Here is a 20,834-nt window from a genome sequence, read left to right as displayed (position 1 = left end):
AGATTTGTAGCTATGCTTATAATAGCTATATTTATAGGTGTGTGCCATTAGCACCCAACTAGATATGCAGAATTTTAAGAACGTTACTCTTAATGCACCCCCCTTCAACACAGATAGGGATGTGTGTTGCCTTTTAAATCCTGTGTGTAGTGAGGAACACTCAGGGTGTAATGGGACTGAGATAACACAGTGATTTATTTGTACTTACAGCTCCTTAACTGAAGGAAAAATTTCACTGTGCTTCACCTTAGTGAATATTCCCAACAGCAAAATTTCTGGTCTCTAAAATATCTTATATAGTCTAATAGTTCTATCAAGAGCACATGTCAGTTTAGAATATTCTGGAATTAGATTCCAGTGTAGGAATATACTAACTCTACTGGTTATTATACTTCAAAAAGTTACCTATATGGTGTATAAATTACATCACACCCTTTTTTTTTGGTGGAGGAAAAGAAAAGTGTATCTAGGTGTTAAGCTATCATAAGATAGACACTTACCGAGACTCAAAGGAACATAGACTCCATGGTTTCCGTCATTTGTAGTAATTAGTCACACCTAGTATTCTCCTAGCAGAAGATCACAATAGCTCAAAAGCTATGTACATATGGTTGATCATATAGGATAAGACTAAATGAAATAAACTCTAGGATATGAAACGAGGTTTATCATTGTGATTGCTGTTCTTAATGTACTATGTAAAGTTATTTCTTTTCTCTTTTTTCCCCCTTATGGTTAATTTCATATGGTTACTGTATCTGACTTTGTTACCTGGTATATTGTATATACATTTATTTGTTTATTTGAAATAGGGAAGAGAAGAGGGAAAACAAGATATTGGAAGGGAGTGGGCGAAGGAAAAGGAATATAAACATGAGAAGGGGTATCAAGGTTCAAAAAGTAATGCACCAACTACCTGATGAATGTAACTGTACATTATCTTAACAATCAAATACAATAAAAAATGAAAAAAAACATAAGGTAGAAGATTAGATCAGAGAAGACTTTTATTTTTGTTTTTGGTGCCAATACTGGGACTTGAACCCAGAACCTGGGCACTGTCCTTCAGCTTTTTCACTCAAGGCAGGTGTTCTCTCACTTGAGCCACACTTTCACTTCTGGCTTTTTGTTAGTTAAAGAGTCTCACAGACCTCCCTGCTTGGGCTGGCTTCAAACCTCTGATCTTCAGATCTCAGCCTCCTGAGTAGCTAGAATTACAGGTATGAGCCACTGGCACCCAACAAGGAAACATTTTTTAAGGAGATTCTGGGTGGGGGAGGGAGGAAGCCAAGATCTGGAACATGAGGGTTGTGGAGAGCACTGACTCCTTGTTTGGGTTATACATTGGGTGGGTTAAATGAGTCACTGCTATGTCCTGAACATGGAAGCCTGTCCTCATGGTCAGTCAGATGATGCACGGAGCCCAAGACCCAGCCAGTGGCACTGGACGGTGTCCCCAAGTGACTGCTTTACCTTCTATGAAATTCCCCTAAAAAGTACCTTTCTGTGTGTGTGTCACATAGGCCACATGTGCGCTTACATGACAAACACCACTGCCACCCTCTTAATGGATCAGAGCAACTGATAACCTTTGCTTTCTGCTCAGTCTTCCTCTGTGAGAGTTGTACTATGCTAGACCCAGAGAAGGGCCTCGTCTCCTTCCAGAAAAAATCAAGGTCTCTCAGAACAAGAGAATGATAGGACAGAGGGGAGGGGCCTGGTGATGTCTTCTAAATCATCCTGATCTCTACTGGACTCATCACTCTGCTGTCCCTGTGAGCCCATGAGTGCATTGGCACACTCAGCTCATGTTGCCAGGCATCCAGAGAGAGAGGCCACCCAGCCCAGGGCACCACATAAACCCCAGCACATGCAATTCCAGTCTTCTGGACCTCAAAGTCCCTATGTCCCTGACAGCACTTGTCTGGCCAGGGAGAGGCCATGGAGACTCATCCCCAACTCCCTAGTCAGCTAGCCTGGGTGTCTCCAATGAATGCTTTCCTTATATGACTCTCTTCCATAATTGAGGTATGTTGATGGCATATGGATTCTTCCTATTGTTTCTACATTTGCCTTCTAAGCTGGCTAATTACAGATGCAATCCTCTTTGATGATCGTGATCTGCTGTCTTGCTTTTGTCCTTTCTCTGCTGTACCTACTGAGCCTCTCAGTGTTGCTGCATCCACCCGCTCACCCCCACAGGCCTATTCAGACCTCACTGTGTCTGCCTGGCCATCTGTCTTCTCTGGATTCTCTCACCCTGCCACTTTTCATTTCCTCATTCAGCTGACTTCTGTGTATTTTGTGTCACTCACCAGTGGGAACTGTGTTCACCACTCACCTACCAGCTCCCTGAGAGGAAACTGTCACTTGGTATGAGGACCCCACAGTGAGCGTGACATATGATACATGTACAGGGTGACGATCCAGCTACAAGCAAGTCTTCTGTGGTCTTGCCCCATTTCTGACACAAGCATGTGTCCGCAGTTTATTCTTCTTGTTTACTTTCATAGTGTTCTTTTGGTTGTTGCTGCTGTTGTTGTTGGACTGAAAAAGCTGACAGATGAAATGAGAACTTCCTGTCACCTGGAGGACCTGGGCATTTGGTTTGGTTTTATTGATTTTACTGAGAGGGACGTGTCCAGAGATTATTATTAATTTTAGAATCAGACTGTTGGACCAAAAAGAACACTGAATCCCACGATGCTTAAGCAATATATCTAGATTACTTAAAAAAATTGTCTGCATGCCTCACATTTCAGAAGGTAAGCAGTGTTCAATACCTTTTAAGGTCATTTGAAAGACTGAATTTGACATCCTCTGGTGAGATGATAACGAGAGACTTTGTAAACTCCCTGTGCTTTCACGATTACAGAAAGCCCACACCATGTGTTGCCTTTTGACCCCAGACAAGGGAGCTCATTTGGTGTGGACCTCAGGTAAAGCAGTTTTCAAGTTTCAGTTTATCAAATGTCTAGGGACATTTGTCCCTCCATTTCTGTGTTCCTCCTTAGCCTCCCAAAGACAGATAAACAAGACAAAAAGAAACCAAAAACAACAAAGAAAAAAACTCTTGTTTCTATTTCCTGGAGTTTCATATAAAATGTTTTTTTTTAAGTGTGTAAACAAATGTCAAGACTTGAGCTAGACTAAAAGATTGAGGTTAGATATTGGTGGCATAATTGATCTAGATGAGGGAAGTGACGTTTTTAAGATGAGAATGTGAGCAATTAATAGTATTTCCTTATGCTTGTTAGAAGTGTAATTTGGTGCTCGCTTTTTGAGTCATTCAGTGTAAAGAGCATAATGTCTGGCTGCTGTCACTTTTCTTCACAGGTGACTTTGCAGGTGGCTCCTCCCTGCACCAGGGACAGGCAGTATGAGCTGCATGGGAGGTGCTGCAGCAAATGTGAACCAGGTACGTCCACCTGCCCAGAACATCCAGTGCTTGCCAACATGAGATGCTGCTTCTGGCTTTGCAAAGGCTGGGTTTTCATTTGACACTGAAACATTGTTTTCCATAATACTACCTAAGAAGGCAAGGCTTTCAAAACTGTATTTTAGCCTCTTTACCATTCTACCTTTGCAATACAGCTCTTGTTAAACATTGTGGTCAGAGTGTTTGGGAATAACTACCCTGGAACTGCCTGCATTTTGTGGTGCTTTCTCCACCTACCTGCCAGGAGCTGTGCCCTTGCCTGCCCTTGCCCAAGGCTGTTCTATGGCAGTGTGGCCAAGTCTTTCTGAGGCCACTATCAAATCCCCGGTGCACAGATTCCCTGCTCTTCTTGTTTTATTATAAGGAATAACACCTTCTATTCTAATAAGATCCTTTGGGAGCTGGGAACTGGTGGCTCATGCCTTTAACTCAGACAGTTGAGATCTGAGGATGGTAGTTTGAAACCAGCTCAGATAGGAAAGGGCTACCACCCTATCCTTGAGCCACAGCACCACTTCCAGTTTTCTAGAGGTTAATTGGAGATTAGAGTCTCAGGTCCTTTAGTGCCTGGGCTGGCTTTGAAACATGATCCTCAGATTTCAACCTCCTGAATAGCTAGGATTACAGGTGTGAGTCACCACGCTCCAGTGATTTTCATGTACATGCATACTCATGTACACTCATATATGTGACTCCTAGTCAAACAGCCCACGAGCCTGTAGCACAGGTATAGCTCAGCATGTGTTCTTCTCTTGTGCCAAGCTCACAAGCAGTGCATTTTAAAATTGTTTTGTTTTTCACTGGTACATTTTTGTTACTGTGTTGGTTTTGATTGGTGTATTTCCCCCCTTCCAATTTAAGGAAAGTTCATGTCTTCTAAATGCACTACTACCTCTGACAGTGTGTGTCTGCCCTGTGGCCCGGAGGAATACCTAGAGACCTGGAATGAAGAAGATAAATGTTTGTTGCATAAAGTTTGCGATGCAGGTAAGTGAGTCACGTCAGCATGTGGGTGGGAAGAATGGAAACCAGAGATTATCTTTTGTCCTGAAAATCTCTATTCTATAAATGTTTTCAGATGCAAGTGTTATTTCTTTTGAAGAGTTCATAAAGGATCGTGACCATAGTTTTAGATTCCTGAAGCCCTAGGTTAAAATGCTCTTGGTGTGTGTGGGGGTGTTGTTGTTGTTGTTATATTTTTTTGTTGTTGTTGCTAAATAGATACTCTACCAGTTGTGCCATATCCCCAGATAGGGAGTAATATTTCAGGTAGGGTCTCATGCTTTTGTAGGGATAGTCTTAGACTATTATCCTTGTAATGTTTCCTGTCTGGCTGGGATCACAGGCAACAGAATGCCTAGTTTATTTGTGGAATGAAGTCTTATTAATGGTTTGCCTTGGCTGGCCTCTTCGTCTTGGTGCTTCTGATCTCTGCCTCCTGAGCAGCTAGGATTATATGTACAGGCCATTGGACCTGGCCCTAAAAATTCCTCTTTAAGAACTTTTTGTTCTAGAATATGCTTATGCTGCAATTTAATCATGAGCACATCTTACAGCTGACAAATGTTCCTACAGCGTTCCAGTCATTTGCTCCTCTCAGATCCCTTGTAAGATAGGTAGCTGTTTCCCATTTTCAAGATAAAGAGCTAGACTCAGGTTGAATAACTTCAAGGTTGACAGATGAGAAACAAGACTCAGAATTGCTCTTCTGATTTGCAAAGCTTTTTCCTTAAACCATAAATGCATTGTTAGCTTTACAGTTGATCTCCTTACCAGACTGCTGGGAATATTTTTGTTGTCTCAAATGTTTCTAAATTATAGTTTATTGGGTCTGATATAGTGGCACTTTTCTATAATCTCAGTATTCAGGAGGGTGAGGCAAGTGAGTTTAAGGCCAGCCTGAGTGATAGACAAGATTATCTCAAAAAGATTCAAAACAAAAAAGCTAGATTTTTCTGATAAAGATTACTTTTTCTTTCTTTCATTTTTTCCTCCCTACTCTGTCTACATGTTGAAGAACCCATAATATTGGTCTTGTGGAACTTGCAGTGTGGGTTTGCCTGGTTACATCCTCTTGGTGAATGTAACCAGAGAAACTTTTAGCACATTTTGCTGTCCCGTCTGGTTCCTATAAGTAGGAAGCCTATCAGATTCTGGCTGATTTGGGTTTTGGTTAAAGACAACAAAACAACCCTCATACATGGTATTATTCCTATCTTTCAAGCTGCATTGGAGTTGCATAATGACTGTGTGTAGCTGTATTTTTACATCATCGGGGGCTGCCACTGAAGCTGGCTTATTCTGTTTTCATTAGGAGATGGAGAATGTGACATCTCCCTCCCATTCCCCATTCTTTCCTGACTTATTTGCTGCCTTGTTTCCTAAAGGCAGACATCCCTCATCCATGATTTGTTTCCCCTCTAGAAAAGATGCTCATAACTTCACCCACAACTCAAAATTACAGCCGTCCATGGATTCGTATGAATATCATGAACTCATATGTTTAGGTTTCAACCTGGTGAGGTTATACTTTGAGCACCCGTTATGTTTAAGCAACATCGCAGAGGGCTCCTGACCTCCAGGTCTGCCTGGATCATTTTCCTCCTTTCCTGAAGGATCCCTTGCTGCTTTTAGCAGATTATTTTATTTAGCGATTTCATCTGAAATAATATGGAGACTCATTTGTACTAGACTGATCTCCCTTCGAAGGCTTTGCTTCCCCCATTGGGCAGAACTAAGAACTAAGTGGGGTTTGTTGTTGTTCATTTTTGGTTTTGATTTTTACATTGTAATCATCTCTATTATGTTAGAGGCAGCTGGCAGATTTGGGGCCAGAAGGTAGCATGGAAACTTCACTGAGCAGAAGTATCTGATCAAGTCTTTATTTCCCATTGCTTAGTAATGACCTTGACTCATTCCTGTCTCTTGGAAATAAAGATTCATTCTGTCTCCACCAAAACTAGAACTAAATACATTAAAATATTTTCAAAGATGGCAAAATTATTAACCATCTTCTGGTCACTTACATTTGAGTGACATACTGAATATTCCAGAATATTTAAAATATTGCAGAAAAGTGGCATTTGTCCCTGTATGTCCCATGCCTTGGTCCTATAGAGCTGACCTGGACCTGGTGAATGGGCATAGGAGGATAATGAGATTTCCCCATGCTGGGTCCTGAAAAGAATAGGAAATGGTGTCTCCTGGCTGGCTTGGCTATAACTTGAGACAATGAAGAAGGAGGTTTCTAGTTAGTGTCTTTGAAGAGACCAATATAAGGGCACAAAGGCCATTGGGACAATGGCTGAGATGAGGTTCTACCGGGATTCCAGGTCTGTTTCAAGTAAGGTTGGGGCTTGCTCTATGTGTGTGCATGGACAGTTCATTCTCTTTACTCATAGTAGCTATGGTCTATAGAGGGACTGCAATGAAATCAGCAAGTTCAAAACAACTGATCTGAAGACCCCGGTCCATCAACCGTTCACACATTCCCTTGTTGCATGTGATTACTCTTTCCTTGATGCATGGTTGGCTTGTTGACACTGAGCTCATGGCCAGGGACACGACATGTGTAAAAAGTTATCCTCATGCACATGTGTTCTCTGTGAGGCACACTGCTGCCTTCTCGCATAGGAATACAATCCAGCACTTCCACCTTCACCTTGGGGATCATCAACACCAACAAAAGGCACCAGGTGAGGAAAATGTGGCGCTGGCTCAACTGCATTAGGGACAGTCACTTGGTTGTGTGGCTGGAACTAGAAGGCAGGGATCTGGTTCCACCTGAGCTGGGGAAATCAGTGTGGAGCAACTCTCAGTGTTGGCACAGTTCTGCATGTGTGCCCAGGAGATGGAGAAGCACGCCAAGGTATTGGCTGCTGCTTTTAGGGTGAGGAAGAAGTCTGGGTAAATACATAAATGAATCATTGTGAATCTGTGCACTCGTGCACAGTTCAGAATTGATTCCAGAAACACTGGGCAGAGCCAGGTGGTTGGAGGGAGAAGACAGGGCTGTGTTTTGAAAAGAGACAAGTGTTTGGGGAGAGACTGATTCCCAAGCCGCCTTTGTGCTGCCTCTGTGCTTTCTCCACTTACCTAACTACATGGAGGCACTAGGAAAACCAACATCTGAATTTACTAAAAATCAAGAAGCTGTGCCCTGTTGGACCAGTTGGCATTTGCTACACTATTCAGTGATGACTCATTCCACAGGCCCTCATCCTATTCCAAGCATGCAAACTGCCTCTGCTGGTTTGTGTAGAATGCCCACAAAAGTAGAGAGGGGCAGGGAGGGGGAGTAGACCCTCGCTGAAGTCTCCAGGTCCTCGTGGAATCCAGCAAGGGGCGGGGAGGAGACCGTGGCTCTGTGCCTTCTGCTTTGTTGTCTGCTCATGTGTTCTTGTCTCTCACAGGCAAGGGTCTGGTGGCCTTGAACCCCGGCAACCACACGGCCCCTCGGCGCTGCGTCTGCATGGCTGGTTACCACTGGAGCCACGACTGCCAGTGCTGCCGTCGGAACACCGAGTGCGCGCCCGGCTCCGGCGTCCGGCATCCCTGTACGGTTGCGCACAAAGCGAGCCTCCGGCCGTTGGCATAGTCCTAGTGTCATGGACAGAGCCGGGGGAACTGTGGGGGGCCCTGAGTTCCCCCAAGAGACACAGGCTCAGGCAAGCCTGGGAATGAACCCCAGCCCAGAGGGCCAGCAGGCGGCACGGGTGTCCTGATCCCGGGGCCTGGCGCTCTCTGGTCGGTGAAACCCGAGGATTCTGCTCAGGAACAGAGACTCGTGCGGGGTTCCTCCTACTTTTCTTTCTTTTTCTAAAAGAAAAGAAAATTCCTCTTTCTGTCCATCAGAGCACTATTTTATATGACATCTACAATTTTTCTTTTAGTTACAAGTTTAAAGAGTTGCTTAGGATTTAGTTACCAAAGAATTATAAATGAAGTTAATACTTAAAAATAGTCAATGATGGGGCCATGAGTGTGGCCTAGTGGTAGAGTGCTTGCCTAGCATGCAGAAATCCTGTTTTTGATTCCTTAGTAGCACAGACACAGAAAAAGCCAGAAGTGATGCCATGACTCAAGTGGTAGAGTGCTAGCCTTGAGGAGCCCAAGACCGTGCCAAGGCCCTGAATTCAAGCCCAAGGACTGGCAATAATAATAATAATAATATTAATGACAATCTCACACTTGTAATTCTAGTTACTCAGCAGTGTGAGACCTGAGAATCTTGGTCTGATGTCAGCCAGGGCAGGAAAGATCATGAAATTCTAATCCCAGATTAGCAATTTGAAAATCCACAAGTGGTGCGGAGACTGCAGTGGTAGAGTAAGTGCCAGCCTTGAGCAAAAGAGCTCAGGGACAGTGCCCAGGCTCTGATTTCAGACCCTAGGACCAGTGCAAATGCTCGGGTATGCACACACACACACACACACTGAAATCTAAGCACAAAATAGTTTGATACTTCAGTGTTTTGTGGCCGTGATCACACAGTGACAGGACATCAGAAGATTTTCTAAAAGTATTTTATTATTTTATTTATGTGTGTGTGTGTGTGTGTGTGTGTGTGTGTGTGTGTGTGTGTGTGTATGTTTTATATGATGGCTGATACTCTATCACTTGAGCCACAGCTCCAATTCCAATTTTTTTATTGGGTAATTGGAGATAATCTCATGGGACTTATTGACCTGAATGGCTTCAAATGTTGATCTTCAGATCTCAGTTGCCAAGTAGGTTGGATTACAGGCCTGATCAACTAGTATCCAGCCTAAAGTTATTTCTTTACTTATTTGTTTATTCGTTTGTGTATTTGTTTTTGGTGCCAGTCCTAACGTTTGAATTCAGGGCCTGGGTGCTAGTATTCTAGGCCGGCACTCTATTACTTCAGCTACAGCTCTACTTCTGGCTTTTTTTTGGTGGTTAATTGGAGATAAGTGTCACACATACATTTTTTTTAACCTGGGCTGGCTTCAAACCACAATTCTCAGTTCTCAGCCTTCTGAGTAGCACCTGGCTCATCTTTAGTTTTGTTGAAAGGAAAGACATAGAGATGTTTGGATTTATGAAGGTATTTCCCTTATTTCTTATTAGCTTTAAGTTAGTACACAAAGAGGCTTCAATTCAACAGGTCCAGGGTGTATTAGTGTCACCTTCCATTAGGTCTTTCTTCCCATCTGTCCCAATACAGCTGTCCCCTCAAGTTTTCTAGTTCCATTTTCATACTTCTATACAGAATTATTTCTTACTGTCATTTACTTTCCAAACGTCTAAGAAGTATTTCAAAGAACGTTTTTCCTCCCAAGAATCAACAAATGATTATTATGTTTGCTAACCTTTCACTTACAGGCACTTTAAGCCAAAATACTTGAGAGAATTCTAATATTATTCATACCAGTTCATATAGAGGACACTATCTGTCTGTGGGTCTAAGAAATGAAGAATGTACTTTCTGTCTGACTTTGGGTAAATAAATTTTAATTTCCATTTTAGGACCATACTCATGAAAATAGACCACAGAAGTGCTACTAATTCCAGGAGTCATTTGTGGTTTGGGCCTGGGCCAATTGCCTGGTTGTTAGTTCACATAGTAGCCAGTGTTCTTTATTGGACCTACTAAAATGTTATGTGCCAATTTCAGTAAAGAACAGTACTAGACATTGGGAACTGAGACAGCTCATAATTATTCCCCTCCTCCTCCTCCTCCTCCTCCTCCTCCTCCTCCTCCTCCTCCTCCTCCTCCTCCTCCTCCTTCTTCTTCTTCTTCTTCTTCTTCTTCTTCTTCTTCTTCTTCTTCTTCTTCTGTCATGGGGTTTGAACTCAGGGCCTGGGCACTGTCCCTGAGCTCTTTTGCTCAAGGCTAGTGCCCTACCACTTTGAGCCACAGCACCACTTTCCAATTTTTGAGAGGTCAACATGAGGTGAGGGGACTTTTCTGCCTAGGCTGGCTTTGATCCTCAGATCACAGCCTCCTAAGTAGCTAGGATTACAGATGTGAGCCACTGGCACCTGGCCTCTTAGTTTCTTTATGGAGCTTATGAGAATGGAATGAGGTTTACCAGCCAGAACCAACTCTTTGAGTACTATGGATTAAGACAAAGTTCATCCTGCCACTTCAATTTGTAAATAAAGTTTGAATGGACCATGGTCACATCTATTTATTTTATATATTGTCTATAACTGTGATATTTAATGTATGGCTCTTTATAGGAAAGTTGAAACTAACCCTTGATTGGAGAGAAAGAGACCTAACAGGTTTTATTTTCAATTGGGAAAATGTTGTTTCTACTCTAATACTTAGAATGGTGAGATTGAGCTGATCAGAAGACAATACATTTCTCTTAAAGACAGTAGTAACCTTCTCAGAAGATGAAGCCTTTTATAATCATAACACCAGAAAAGAATGGATCAGATAGCAAAAATATCACAGGTCCCTAGACTTAGGAAATAGCACATTAATGCTCAAGTCAATGACTCAGGACGGCATAAGATCAAGCCCAGAGCTGGTCTCAAGTAGACATCAGATACAAGCTTTATTGGCCTCACACAGAACTAGTTTGCTTACATTTTTGTTGTTGTAGTTTGGTTTGGTTTGGTTGTAGTACTAGGGTTTGAATTTAAGGCTGTCCCTTAGCTTTTCTGCTCAAGGCTCTACCACTTGAGCCACAGCTCCATGTCCAGAGTTTTGCTGGAGATAACAATTTCACAGACTTTTTATCTGGGCTGTCTTCAAACTGCCATCCTCAGATTTCAGCCTCCTGAGTAGCAAGGATTACAGGCCTGAGCTACCAGGGCGTGGCCACCACTTCATTCCTGAACAGAGTTCTGGAACTCATTGCTGCCATTGGAATTGCTTCCTAGGCTCAAGCTGTGGGGAGTGAAGCCTTAGACACAGGCTGCAGGGCAAAAGTGGGGAGCTGAGAGCAGGGGTGTGGCTTGGGGACACCACCCTGGCTGATGTCTAAGTATTGTGTGTTCTCTGTGTCTGTTGGTTTTTTTGGACAGTGCAGCTCAACATGGACACGGTGTGTGAGCCTTGCCCTCTTGGCCAGTTCTCTGATAGCTTTTCTTCCACGGGCAGATGCAAACCCTGGACCAAGTAAGTAATGACGACAGCATCGCTGTCCAAAGAGGTCATTGACTTTTAAATAGCCGGATCTCTACTATCACATCTGGGTGGGAACAGGCTGTCTTTCTAGCAGCTTCCTCTTGGAAAAAGTCTGTTAACTCAGCATGTGTGACAGGAGCTTTGTGTCACTTCTTGGATTCAGTAGTCTATGACTTCTTGACATATTTTCCCTTTCCTAATCTTATTGGAAAACTACTTATGACTTTAAAAAATTATATAGAGCTTAGGACAGAACCCAGGGTCTCAGGTGCCACTGAAGTTTTATGCCATTTCTGGAAATACTGTGAATACTCTAGTAGTAAAATGTCAGCCTTGAGCAAAAAAAAGAGCCAAGCAAAAATGCAAGGCCCTGAATTCAAGCCTCAGTACACCCCACACACACCCCTAATTTATAACATTTTCTACCATTCATTTACCACTCTCCTTTTTCCAACTTTCCAACATGACTTGTGTGTGTGGTATATTTGTGTACATGAAGACTTCTATTTAAATATTTGCACACTCTATGATATATATATATATGTACACACACATTTAACTTAGATCTTTGTAACTTTCTACAATTGTGTACTATTTCATTGTGGAAATGTATAATTTACTTAATAAGTCTTACTGATTGTTATTTAGTTTATTTCCATTCTCTCGCAATAATGCATATAATGAATAATCTCATAGACAGTTGATCAGAAATGTTTTGGAATTCAGATTATTTCAAACTTTGGGAATATTTTTTATACACACAATGAGATACCTTGGGGAAAGAACCCAAGTGTAACCATAAAATGTCTTATACACACAAGTAACCTGCAGGTAATTTCTACAACTTTTTTGGTGAGTGACATGATGTTTCATGGCTTAAGATTTTCTATGTCTGTGCTCAAAAAGTTTCAATATTAAGGTATTTTTGATGTTAGATTTTCAGTTTAGGGATTTAAAACTTTATATACCATGGCACACTATCTGAGTCTATTCAGAGTTGAATTCCTGGGTTCTTTCATTGCATGGTTATTGTTAAATACTAATGATCAATGACATGGTTCTTTTAGTTCCCAATATGTTTTTTCTTTCATTTGTTTATTTCTTTGGTGCTCATATTTGGCCTTGATCAGGTTTTCACCCTCTTACTGCCTTTTCTGTTTAAGGCCGGCACTGCACCACTTGAGCCACATCTCCACTTCCAATTTTTTGGCTGGTTAACAGGCAATAAGAGTCTCACAGACTTTCCTGCCTGGGCTGGCTTCAAACCATGATCCTCAGATCTCAGCCTCGCAATGGCAACCAGTTCCCATTATGTTCTTCTTAGGTGTTATTTCCTGATTCATTCATTCAAATTTCATGCTGAAAGATTTATCAACTCCAAATTGCATCATCCACCTAACTATGCTAACTAAAGCATTTAGAATCTTCTTTATTGAAGTCTATGCTCTTACTAAGCATGCGCCCAATAGTTGTTAGAATGTGCTTTAGGAACTTTGGTGATGGCCTGGTCCCTGCAGAAGGAACCGAGGATCCGAATGTCCAAGATGGACATGGAATTCTCTGGTCAGCATCTGCACTCTCCAGCAGAGCCTTCCCTGGTTTGTTTTCCTTGCAACAAGAATCTTAACTTTAATACTTAATATTTAAGCACTTAAGTACTTTCCCTTCCACAGCTGTACCATCCTTGGAAAGACCGAAACACACCATGGGACAGACAAATCAGATGTGGTTTGCAGCCCTCCACCCCCTGGATCACTACCAATGGGTATGACTAAGTAGAGCTTGTCCCAGGTGGTGAGCTTTTTGTTTCTCTCCAGAATTCAGGCTGTATCTGCAGGCATTCATCTGGACCTCTCCATATGTGGTCAGCTCAGTGTTTTATACTCCTTAGTATTTTCATTCCATAATATTGCTTATTTATTTATTTATTTTCTTATAGCGCTAGCTATTATTAAACTCAGTATCTCACACACTACACTACTTGATAGTTTAACTAGATTGGGAGTAACTAATATAATGTAATAACTAATCATATATTCATATACAAAAAAAGAGGGAGAAAGAGCCCTCACACCTGTAATCCTACTATTCAGTAGTTTGAGATCTGAGGTCCTGGTTCAAAAACCATGGAAATTCTATGCATTGCTTATCTTCAATGAACCACCAGAAAATCAGAAGTGGAGCTGTGGCTCAAGGTGGTAGAGTGCTAACCTTGAGCAAAGAAGCTTAGTGACAGTATCCTAGGTTCAAGATCCACAGTTAGAAAAGAAAAAAAAGAGAAAGAAAGAGAAGAGATTAGAAAGCTGGAGAGGCGAGCCCTGGAGCCCTGCATGGTGTGGTTCTGTTCTTGTGGTCAGCAAAACCCTGAGGCCATGTTGGGTTTTGGACAGAGGCATGACAACATCTTCTGTCTGACCATGACAACAGCATCTTCTGTCTGTCGAGACTATCCACCTGCAGAGGGATGAGAGGGTTCTGGGGCAAAGCAGAAACAAAGTGGGAGGGCCATGGGGAACGGGACTGGAGAAGTTTTAAAGCAGATGGTCCTGGGCTAACGTTCAGTAAAGGGATGCTGACTGACCAAGACTGGACGGGGTTGTGTTCTTCATAACATATCTGTGAACACACTCTGACAAATGAGCTGTTCAGGTAGAGGTCTTCCTACTTTGATTACACACACACTCCTGTATCCTTAATTTGGGGACCGGATTTACCATGGTTTGTTTTTTTTTTAAGACTAAATTAAATGAAATAGTCTTTAATACCATCTTTTTTTTCACATTTGTCTCCAACATAGAACCCCAGTACCTACCGGGTTTGATTATTGTGCTCCTCTTCGTGTCTGTGGTGGTACTTGCCGCGATCGTCTTTGGTGTTTACTATAGGAAGAAGGGCAAAACACTCACAGGTACTGTGTCACAGTGGTGCTGCTCAAGCAATCTTACAGGAAATAAATGAGTTTTCTGGTAAACGTTCTGGAAGATGACCACATTGCCTATCTGGCTGTCTAAGGGACCTGCCTCAAGGTGGCCATACTTTATGGTAAAACACCTTTTGTGTTTGTTCAGTTGTTCTCCAGCAAAATAAATTAATTAAATTAAAAAGAAACCAAGTCAGGTGCTCGTGGCTCTTTCCAGTAATCCTAGCGACTCAGGAGGCTGAGAGCTGAGGATTACATTTCCAAGTCAGCATGCAGGAAAGTCTAGGAGACTTGATTAATTGCCAATTAACCAGCAAATCGTTGGAAATGGAGCTGTGGCTCAAATGATAGAGTGCTATTCTTGAGGGTAAAACCTCAGGGATACCACTCAGGCTCTGAGTTCAAACCCCAAGACCAGAACAAAAGAACATAACTAACAAAAGCCATCAGTGGGCCTATCTGTACGTAGACAAAAAAGAATATTCTAGCACATGGGAAGCCAATAGTTTATAAGCTCCATGTTAGAGTTGTATGGATTGTTCAGCATGAGATATATAAGAAGTGAATTTATTCTAGAACATACCCATTTTCTAATGTACCTATTAGAACAAAGACAAAAATGTGCAAATGAAAGGTCAATGTAGAAGAGGTTTTGATTGGGGTGTTATTTTAAAATGTAAATCTAAAATTAAGAAATAAATGATCTTACATTCAGCATAGTTTAGATTTAATTTAAAGAATTACTCTTAAAATGGACAATCAAGTGTTACTTTCTTGGCAATAATTTTTCCACAAAGCTATTTGATAATATTTTTATCACATCATATTTAACTTTTATATTACAAAGCTGAAAGAAGTATTTTTTCATATATTTTTATTGTAATTAATAGAAGGGTTACATGATATTTGCCAGATAGAGGGTGCATTAATTCACATGCATTGATACCATTTCACATGTCTTGGTCCCCATTTCCCTCCCCCACCCCCACCCCTCATCTTGTTTTACCCCCTTCCCTATCCAATTTCAAATAACCAAATACAATATATTAGGTAACAAAGTGAGATACTGTAACAATATGAGATAACCAAGGGACAGCAAAAGGGATGAGAGATAACATAGTACCTTAAGGACAACAATCACTCATTATATGGCTTATGTTTCTATATCCTAGAGATCCTTTCATTCAGCATCCTACTATATGGCCTTTTGTTATCAAGGTTTTGCTCTATTGCAAATCTCTGCTAGGAGAGCCCAAGGTTTCTACTGATTATGACAAATGAGGGAAACCATTGAGCCTAAGTTCCTTTGAGTCTGGCTTACTTCACTTAATATGATTATCATCCAGAAACAAGGACATACTAAATCCACCAGCACAACCATGTTCATTGCAGCACTATTTACCATAGCAAAGATATGGAACCAACCCAGATGTCCCTCAGTTGATGAGTGGATCAACAAGTTGTGGTATTTGTACACAATGGAATTCTATGCAGTTATCAGAAAGAATGACATCGCCCCGTTTGTTAGGAAATGGAAAGACTTAGAAAAAGAAGTATTTTTTTTTTTTTACTGGAACTGGGGCTTGAACTCAGGACTTCAAAGTTCTCGCTCATCTTTTCCACTCTATTGCCACACCTCCACATCCAGCTTTTTGCTGGTTAACTGGGGATAAGATTCTTGTGGATGTGCTCAATTTGTGGTTCATCGATTCTCAGCTCCCTGCATAGCTGGAATTACAGGAGTGAGACATGGTACCCTGCAAGAAGTATATTCTTTTATGAAAGGATTCATACCCTCATTAGGTTTGCTGGTGATACTTTATGTGGCCAAGAAAGTGCTCTACCACTGAGCTATAACTCCAGCCCCAGGTGATTTTTTTTTTGCCAGTCCTGGGACTTGAACTCAGGGCCAGAGCACTGTCCTTGGGCTTTCTCAAGGCTAGGGCTCTACCACTTGAGCCACAGCACTACTTCCAGCTTTTTCTATGTCTGTGGTACTGAGGAATTGAACCCAGGTCTTTGTGCATGCTAGGCAAGCACTCTACCGCCAGGCCAAACTCCCAGCCCCCCAGGTGATTGTTACTGAAATGTTTTTTACTCATAGGAACACTCACTGAGATACCTGCAGCAAAATATTGAGCTGACATAGTTGTAAATAAGACTAAGCCTGGCACTGCCACTTGATTTCATGTGTCAAATCAAAACAGAGGTGAAAAGCACACGTGCAGAGGTAAAGAATAAAAGAGTGGTTAGCAGCTGCATGAGGGAAGGAAATGGGGAGAAGTAGGTCAAAGGACACAAAGACACAGACCTGTAGAATAAACAAGTATAGTGAGGGTTTATATTGAAGGCAGGACATTCACTAAATGGCTGGATTTTAGTTCCTCACACTATAGGACATGATAGATTCATTAATTTATTTGAGTTTAGCAACCATTTTACTAACCTATATTTATCCAGTAGGATAAACTTAAACATTCCAGCTTAAAGTTGTTTTAAAAAGCAATAGGAAATCATACTATGAAGCCCTTCTCCTTGCTTTGTTTTTCTAGCTAATTTGTGGCACTGGGTCAATGATACTTGCGGTCACCTAAATGGAAATAAGGTAAAGTGACGAGTCTTTAATATCCTTTTTAAGTACTTCCAGCAATCAGGCAGATAAAACTATAATTAGTCAACTATTGAGCCTATTGTTTAATAGTTACTTCTATATATAATGTCAAACCAGAAACCTCAGGACTGATCTCTACTTCAAACTAATGCAGGGCCTATGTCAAGGCTTCTTTTAAATGTATGTTACATATTTTCCTACTCAAAACTTTCCGGCTAGGAATTGAACCGAGGTCCTTGAGCATGCTAGGCAAGCACTCTTCCACTGAGCCATAACACAGCCTTCATGCATTTCTGTCTTCTCAGTATATATGATTTTGTTTGTTTGTGTGCATCATTTTGATTGCCTAGTACAGAGTCTTAGGAAAGCTCATCTACAACTTTACTCTGCAAGTTATTTAATTTTATCCCCTTTATTTAGACAGACCCTCAAAACTATAGAAAAATAGTGCAAATATTACATTAAACTTTGATATTCCCCAAATCTAGATTCCAAAAGTGTTTAGGTTTTATCATGCTGCTTTATTCTTTGCTTTTTCTAAACTATATATGTGTACAAGAATATACACGATTTTCTTTTGGCACTACTTGAGTTTGAACTCTGGTCCTGTGCTTGTTAGATGGGATCCTTTACCACTGAGATAGGTTTCCAGCCTTGTTTTTTTTTGTTTGTTTGTTTGTTTTTTGGTCAGTCCTGGGCTTGAGCTCAGGGCCTGAGCACTGTCCTTGGGCTTTCTCAAGGCTAGAGCTCTACCACTTGAGGCTCAGCACCACTTCTGGCTTTTTTTGCTATGTATGTGGGGTACCGAGGAATTGAACCCGGGTCTTCGTGCATGCTAGGCAAGCACTCTACCACTAGGCCAAACTCCCGGCCCCCCAGCCCTGTTTTTGCTAGTTATTTCTCTTTTTTTGAGATAGGGTCTCACTTCCTCCAGGGGGTGTACTTGGCTCAGCTGCACTTGAGTTTGACTTCCCAGCAGCGAGGATAACAAGGAAGTCCATCCATCTTGAAGAAGGCACCTCTCATGTTTTTCCTGCTGTTTCCTAGGCTGGCCTCAGACTCTGATCCCAGAATCCAGCCTCCTAAGAATATAGGTGCCTGTCACTGGCATTTGTTTTTCTTGAATCAGTTTAGGATGAATGGAGATGGCATATTCCTATATCCTCAAATGCCATAGTGGGTATTTCTTAAGAATAAAGGCCTTCTCACTTTTAACCATAAGATGTTTCTCAAAAGCACGAAAATACCATTTTCCAGTCTCTATTTACTTCTAAAATTCCGTTGATGGTTCCATTTTGTCCTCTAGATCCAGTCTCTTAGTATATCAGCACACCAACATCATATTGATTCCTCTCATTTCTGACCCACCACGCAGCAGGCTTGCGTCTCTCTTTTCTCTTCCTCACTTGGCTACCGTCTTCCCTAGGGCTGTGATGGCCCCAGCCTTTTATTCTCAGCATCTTTACTCGCTGTGCTCAAGTCTGGAACACACAGAAGTAATGTTAGAATCACCAAACCATACGCCATCCAAGTAGAGCTACTGCCAACTGAAGCTTCAAAATCTGGTTAGATTTTCAGATATTTTTGGGTTAGGTCTTTGCTTGCTGGGGCATGTGATGCTACACTATTCCATTGAAAAGCAGTAAGAGTCATTGGTTTGGGTTCATCCCTTTGTAGGCTCCTCTCACACTCTGTAATATTTGTTTGTTTATGTCAGCCATGAGGTTTGAGTTCACAGCCTAGGTGCTGTCCCTAAGCTTCTTCTCAAAGCTAGTGCTCTACCGCTTGGAGCCACAGGGCCACCTCCGGTTTTTGAGTGGTTCTTTGGAGAGCAGAATCTCTCAGACTTTCTTACTGGGGGCTGGCTTTGAATAGAGTCGCCAGCACAGGCTGTAATGTTAAATCCCCAAATAAGGTGCCACCGAGCTCCTTGCAGTGGAGGAAAGCCATTAGACTCCGCAGGGTTGTCTCCAGGGGTGGGCTAAGCGCGTCCTCTCTAAGTCTGGTCCCCTGCCTCTGGACTGGTCCCCGCAGGATGCCTCGGGGGACAGTTGTCCGGGCTTGCCCTCCACAGCCTCCAGCCAGCGGGACGTGTGTGAAGGCGTGTTGCTGCTCACGCTGGAGCAGAAGGTGGTTCCAGAAGACATGTGCTACCCGGACGGAGCTGGTGTCTGGGCGCACGCGTGCGCCCAAGGCCCACCTGGTGCCCAGGGCGAAGATGCCGGCGTGTTCTCCCTGGTCAGCGAGGTGGAGACGGCGGAGGGCCCCTTCAGACAGATCCCCACGGAGGATGAGTACGTGGATCGGCCCCCGCAGACCCCGGACTCTTCGCTGCTCCCCACCCAGCCGGGAAGCAAATCTGCACCCCCTTTCTCCGAGCCTCTGGAGGTAGGGGAGAATGACCGCCTCAGCCAGTGCTTCCTGGGGACTGAGAGCCTGGGGGATCTGGAGAGCTGTGTCTTCACAGAACCCCCAGACAGGACTGACTGGATTCCCCGGTCCCCTGAAAAGTACTTGGGAAAACCAGTGGAGGGGAGCAGTGGTCCGCCCTGGGGGGACAGCTGCCCGGGCTGCGGGGGTCCTCCCAGAGAGGACGCCGAACCCAGCGGGTGCTCCCCGAAATACGCACCTTTACCCCAGTGCGCCCATGCCATGGGGCTTCCTACTGAAGAAGCGGCTGGAAGGGGAGAAGGGTGCGCCCAGCCCGAGGATGAAGGACTAACCGGCTCAGCCAGGGAAGGCACGGGGTCTGGAAGTGCCCCCGGCGACTACCCACCTGCATCTGGTAAGTTCTGTTCTGTCTCCTGCTTCTGAACACGTTTTAAGTGCCCACGGACATGCACCTGTACTGGGACTTGAACTCGGCGCCTTGGGCACCCACTTGGCTTTCCCACTCCATGTTAGCAGTCTATCATGTGAGCCACACTTTGCCTTCGAGGTGTTAACTGGACCTAAGAGTCCCTTGGACTTGTCTTTCCAGGTTGTTTTGTTTGTTTGTTTTTGCCAGTCCCGAGGCTTGAACTCAGGGCCTGAGCACTGTCCTTGGGCTTTTCCTCAAGGCCAGAGCTCTACCACTTGAGCCACAGCACGGCTTCTGGCCTTTTCTGTGTATGTGGTACTGAGGAATCGAACCCGGGTCTTCCTACATGTTAGGCAAACACTGTACCACTAGGCCAAACTCCTGGCCCCTGGGTTGGTTTTGAGCTGGGACTAGGATTCTCAGATCTCAGCCTCTGGAGAGTGTAGCCAAGAGTATAGACATAAGCTACCGGCACCTGACAGTGTTCTTGGTGTGCAGTTCGGGAGCAGAAACAGTAGGCCTTGGGTGCTGGCTGGTCCTATCTTTCTTGTTCTCTTTAGCTTTTTGTTTTGATTCAACCGGACGGCGGGGCTCCCTTGTGGGAGTGGAAGCTGTGTTTGTGTAGGAGGTAGGAAGGATGATTAGATACAACTTTCAGAGGTTTTTTTTGGGGGGGGGGAAGAAGAGGAGTATGGCCATCTGTCATCTGTCCCAGCACACAGAATATGTCTTCAGGTTTGGGGGGAGGTGAGCTCTCCTTTGGATAAAGAACATATAACCAGACAAGGTGGAGTTAGGCTGCATGTTTAGGTTGCTGACCTCAGCTAGTTCCTGGGGCTTATTACTAAGCATGCGCATGTCTTGTATCCTTCCACATTCAGGCTTTTCATGGTCAGGTGAAACCTACCTAGCACTGGCTCTAAAAGATAAAGCCAACATGGACCTTGAGACTGGCTGGAG

At 43.1% G+C, this 20,834-nt stretch overlaps 1 protein-coding gene across 1 annotated transcript in view; it reads left to right on the top strand.

Annotated features, from left to right (window-relative positions):
* The window catches only part of Tnfrsf11a (TNF receptor superfamily member 11a), a 36,536-nt gene that overhangs the window by 6,282 nt on the left and 9,420 nt on the right, over positions 1-20,834 (top strand). Inside the window, exons 2-10 of the mRNA XM_090353607.1 lie at positions 2,082-2,373; positions 3,337-3,418; positions 4,301-4,426; positions 7,852-7,995; positions 11,441-11,534; positions 13,217-13,308; positions 14,341-14,451; positions 17,016-17,068; positions 19,109-19,859. Coding sequence (XP_090209733.1) covers positions 2,082-2,373; positions 3,337-3,418; positions 4,301-4,426; positions 7,852-7,995; positions 11,441-11,534; positions 13,217-13,308; positions 14,341-14,451; positions 17,016-17,068; positions 19,109-19,859 — 1,745 coding nt within the window. The remainder of the gene's footprint in view (positions 1-2,081; positions 2,374-3,336; positions 3,419-4,300; positions 4,427-7,851; positions 7,996-11,440; positions 11,535-13,216; positions 13,309-14,340; positions 14,452-17,015; positions 17,069-19,108; positions 19,860-20,834) is intronic.

The sequence above is a fragment of the Megascapheus bottae genome, chromosome 19 (assembly GCF_031878675.1).
Source record: "Megascapheus bottae isolate mThoBot1 chromosome 19, mThoBot2.hap1, whole genome shotgun sequence".
NCBI lineage: Eukaryota > Metazoa > Chordata > Mammalia > Rodentia > Geomyidae > Megascapheus > Megascapheus bottae.
The sequence above is the reverse complement of the archived record's forward strand: the minus strand, read 5'-3'. Positions and strand labels throughout refer to the sequence as shown.